This window comes from Gopherus flavomarginatus, chromosome 2 (assembly GCF_025201925.1).
Source record: "Gopherus flavomarginatus isolate rGopFla2 chromosome 2, rGopFla2.mat.asm, whole genome shotgun sequence".
Classification (NCBI taxonomy): Eukaryota; Metazoa; Chordata; order Testudines; family Testudinidae; genus Gopherus; species Gopherus flavomarginatus.
In genome coordinates this window covers 226089639-226094259 of record NC_066618.1, presented here as the reverse complement: position 1 = coordinate 226094259, position 4621 = coordinate 226089639, and the positions used below count along the sequence as shown (strand labels likewise).

The following is a 4621-nucleotide window of genomic DNA, read 5'->3' as shown; positions in this document are numbered from 1 at the left end:
GAATGCAGCTAAATCAGTGAAATTACCACCTATTTAAAGTACTCTGACTAACACATTTTTGTAGGCAGAAATTCTAAAGAACAATATGCACCCACTTTGCACCAGAATAATTCACTCTGACAACAGATTCTTCCTCTGTTCACAGCTGTCCCAATGGGAGGAGCTGAAACCTGAACCAAATCCTTAACTTGTAGCAGGGATTGGATCCTTCTTGCAAAGAGAAAGAAAACCCTCCCAGCAAAACAGGCTGAGTTTGTAAAAGTGCTTGAGCAAATTCAGAAGTGATTGGATGAAAAGAAAACCTTGGCCCTCCCCTCCTGCACCTGACTAGTGGATATTTACAGCACTTTTCAAGGAGCCTCTCTGCACTGCCACTACACAATTTTACTGCATGGATTGAGCTGAGTAGACAATACTATAGGGACCAATGTGCTAGCAGTGATTCTGTGTGCTGCACACAATCTGGGGACCGTTATTTTAAACTGAAAGGAGATTCTGGAAGAAGGAGAAATTCTGCATTCAAAATGCCACGATCTTTCCTGGTCAAGAAGCATTTCAATTCATCCAAGAAGCCAAATTACAGTAAACTGGACACTCATACAGGTAATAAGATTAAAACGTATGTCACTGTGAATGAAAGCTGACATTGTTTTTATTCCTTGGCAGTGAAGGGGTTTACCTTTTAGTTTTCATATTTCAGGGCAAGATTTGGTTTGTTCCTAGCATTTTCTAGCTTCTTAAAATGATTGATTTTTGAGAAACATGTAAGTGCCAGTCAGAATCAAACACTGCCAACTTTAAAAAGTTTGCTCATTGAATTGAACCCTATTATTTTATGTGTGTTTACATTTTTCCTGTTCTGTGCATGTTATTAATGGAATTTCTAACTTCTATACAAATCAATTTGAAAGTTTGGCTGCTGAATGTGTTAGACTGCATGAATTTAGAAACAGCATGTTTCTTTGAATAGATCTGCAAACCATATTGTGCTTGTTTAAGTGCACTGTGTGTATGTATGTATGTGTGCATCAGTATGTATGTGTAGAGTTTTTACTCATTTAATCCTCTTTACATATAATTGGATCATGTTCATGGTGTTTGACTTCTGCACTTATTGAACCTATAGGCATTCATTTTACTGCCCTTCAAGTAATTTTCCACTTTTCCTAATACTTTCTTCTTTCTTTTTCTCCAGTGATCATTTCCCCATACCTGTATGAGAGCTATCCAATGCCTATCATACCACAGCCAGAGATCCTGAGCTCAGTAGCTTACAATCCAATTACTGTGTGGACTACAACTGGGCTGCTACCGTCCCCGTTACCCAATGACCTCTCTCCTCTTTCTGGATACCCCTCATCCTTGGGAAGAGTCAGTCCACCTCCACCCTCTGACACCTCGTCCAAGGATCACAGTGGCTCAGAAAGTCCCATTAGCGATGAAGAAGAGCGAATCCAGTCAAAGCTTTCAGATCCCCATGCAATTGAAGCTGAAAAGTTTCAGTGCAGTTTATGCAACAAGACCTATTCAACTTTCTCTGGGCTGGCCAAACATAAGCAACTGCACTGTGATGCCCAGTCTAGGAAATCGTTCAGCTGCAAGTACTGTGACAAGGAGTATGTAAGCCTGGGAGCCCTTAAGATGCACATCAGAACCCACACACTACCTTGTGTCTGCAAGATCTGTGGCAAGGCTTTCTCTAGACCCTGGTTACTTCAAGGACACATCAGAACTCACACGGGTAAGAAAATCTACTAGAAATGCAGTGTGTGAATTTTATCCCACCAGGATGCAACTTGTATTAACTTTCGTGTTTTGTCTTAGACAACTGCTAGGGTCCCTAACATGTTATTGATATTTACCTGGACAGTTATTTCCTAGTTATTTTTAAAGCATCATTAAAGTACAAAATTCACACTTTGTTGTAACAATATCTCACATTCGTGGATCAGGTCCTCTGCTGGTGTAAATCAGCATAGCTCCACTGCAGTCAATGTCATTTTTTGCCAATTTAGACCAGCTGATGATTTGGCCTTAGTGACTTCAGGCTCACATTTAGGCTTTGGGAAATGTTATGTGTATAAATATACATATACAAGGCTCAGTTTTACCCAAGGATCAGTAAGAAAGCTCCACACCCTAAAAGTTATACAAGTGTCTGCTTGGTGAAGCAATCAAGGAATACAAATGTTGCTAACAGAAACAAATCCTTCCCAAAGTTTGTTTCCTAAGACGATGATTTTGGTGTAACATTGGGCATAGTGTTGTGTCAGAACAGCTGTTTGCTACATCTCTAGTTGTAACCCCTATCTTAAGTAATTTATGCCACTCTAGACATAACACAGGACAACCAAAATGAACAGAAGGAACATTTGGAAATGTTGGGAGGAGCCCAACCTACAGGCGCTGGCTGCACCTGTTGAGAGAGAAAGCGTCAGCAGCTCGTCTTTCAAGATCACACCAAGCAGTATTCTCTGACAAGTCTGAAATGTCTCAGCACAGTCAGCAGTGCTGTGAGCAATAACTGTAATATCTGCAGCCTGCTCACCCTTTTATTTCAGACTTCAATTATTTAAACCAATCATTTTTGTACCTGTCCCCAGGGGTACTTAGTGTTTTAAATGCTTAACTCTTTTTTTTTTTTTAATATTTTTAGGAGAGAAGCCTTTTTCATGCCCTCATTGCAACAGAGCATTTGCAGACAGATCGAACCTGAGGGCTCATCTGCAGACCCATTCAGATGTGAAGAAATATCAGTGCAAAAATTGCTCCAAAACTTTCTCCAGAATGTCTCTTCTGCACAAACATGAGGAATCTGGCTGCTGTGTAGCACACTGAGTCATGCAGTCAATGTTGACCTGGACCCAATGCATTTCTCCACTCCTGTTGCAAGTGATAAGTGGAAACCCAAAGGCATTTTCTCTTCTGCTTCCTAACCTCATCCCCTCACCCCACCCCACCCCACCCCACCCAAAAAAAGTGGAAGAACTTATAATGTCAGTACAAATTAGCTTAAGTATTTCTGCTAAATTACTTAAGTGTGAATTCTGAAATGTGAGGGGGAAAGAACCATGCATGACATTTCAAATAGATCATAAGGAAGAAACATGATCAGCCTTCTTCAGCGATGAAGCCAAATGTGCATAGACTTTTCTTACTAAGAAAAGTTTCAAAGATTAACAGTTCATCCCTGCCAAACCATTTCAACCAAAGGAACAGTATTTAAAGAGGAAATAATAATAAAAATCCTACACCAAGAGAATTTGCCAGACAACATTTATCTCAGGTGCCTTATAAAGTATTTTAAGTTTACTTTAGTAAATGTCTAATATTACTAGTTGTTGTTTTTTTTAATTAAAAACTAAGGCCTCTATTGATGATCTGAAATGCTTTAAAAACTGAATAGTTCAAAGAGGAGGAAAACACACATAAGAGAATGTATGAAAAATTATCTGCCATGTTTTAAAAGTTTGTGCCTTTAAAGAAGACTGTAGCTTCAAACATTCCTGGTGCATGCTTGACCCATCTTTTAATATGGAATAATTCCTCTAAACTTTAATCTTTTTTTTTAACGGGAATAAGTGCAAAAGAGGGGGTTTATGGGAGTTTGACAATGATTTTTTTTTAGAAAATCCTTTTTTGAAATGCACAAAGGAAATGCAATATGTTCAGCAGTGCCCCTCCAAGTGCCTTTTCTATTAATGGTTTTGTAAAGTATGTGGACATAATGTAAATATTTTTATTTTTATATGACTGAATGTGCTGTGAATGAAAGTGAAGTGTTGCCTATAGAAGCAGCTATAGGTAACTTGAAGAAAGTGTGAAGTGAATTTTGTTATGTTGTTTTCTAGCCACTTTTTTACAAATAAACATTTTTGAGTAAGATCTCTGTTGTTTGTTCTAAGTGCAAAGACTTTATCTGACTTATTGAGAGTATGAAACATACAAAGATAGTGTTTTTTCATTAAAAACATGAAGATGGAAACTGATTTTCAAATATGAATTGTTAGTTCATGATTGTTGAGTATGAATAAGAAAAATGATCCTTTGGGGGATGTTTTTTTTACAAAGCATTTAAGGACTCTACTTTAAAACACCATTAAACTCTCTTTAACCCAATCAATATCTGTATTGCCAAGAGCCCTGATTAAAAGAGAAACATTTTGTTTTATTGCATTTTAAAAGTTAAGGTGCTCCCATTACATAGGATAATTACAATAACCACACTTTTGTGACCATCTTTTCATTATACATTGAGCTTACAAATTTGGGCCTGATCCAAAGTTAATTGAAGTCGATGGGAGTATTTCATAATTCCATGGAGTTTAGATCATATCCTTTAAAAATAGTATTCCAGTCACAATATATTGTATATTTTATTAGAAGGTTTCAGAAAAATAAATTGCATCAAAGGGTTTTTTTAAATAATTGTTTTTATGAAATATTCATAGACAGCAAAAGTGTAATCATAATGCTTTACATCAGAGACTTTATCAACTGAATATTTGGTGAGGATATATTTACAGATGAAGAATCAAAGAAGCCCTGAGCTACTAAATCAAAGAAATAATTATATATACTGATTCACAGCTAGCCATAAACAGTAATGATTTTTTCTTAG

At 37.1% G+C, this 4621-nt stretch overlaps 1 protein-coding gene across 1 annotated transcript; it reads left to right on the top strand.

Moving 5' to 3' along the window:
- The first annotated feature begins 348 nt into the window (after nt 1-348).
- Nucleotides 349-3842, top strand: SNAI2 (snail family transcriptional repressor 2). Its single transcript, XM_050942062.1, has 3 exons — nt 349-603; nt 1196-1741; nt 2657-3842. Exons 1-3 carry the CDS (start codon nt 525-527, stop codon nt 2836-2838), a joined length of 807 nt encoding a protein of 268 aa, XP_050798019.1. The 5' UTR covers nt 349-524; the 3' UTR covers nt 2839-3842.
- The last annotated feature ends 779 nt before the right edge of the window (nt 3843-4621 follow it).

Bases quoted from the DNA above. Each gene is read 5' to 3' on its own strand.
- SNAI2 (XM_050942062.1), top strand. From the start codon at position 525: ATGCCACGATCTTTCCTGGTCAAGAAGCATTTCAATTCATCCAAGAAG. The intron at 604-1,195 runs GTAATAAGATTA...CTTTTTCTCCAG, and splicing joins TAAACTGGACACTCATACAG to TGATCATTTCCCCATACCTG. The intron at 1,742-2,656 runs GTAAGAAAATCT...TAATATTTTTAG, and splicing joins ACACATCAGAACTCACACGG to GAGAGAAGCCTTTTTCATGC.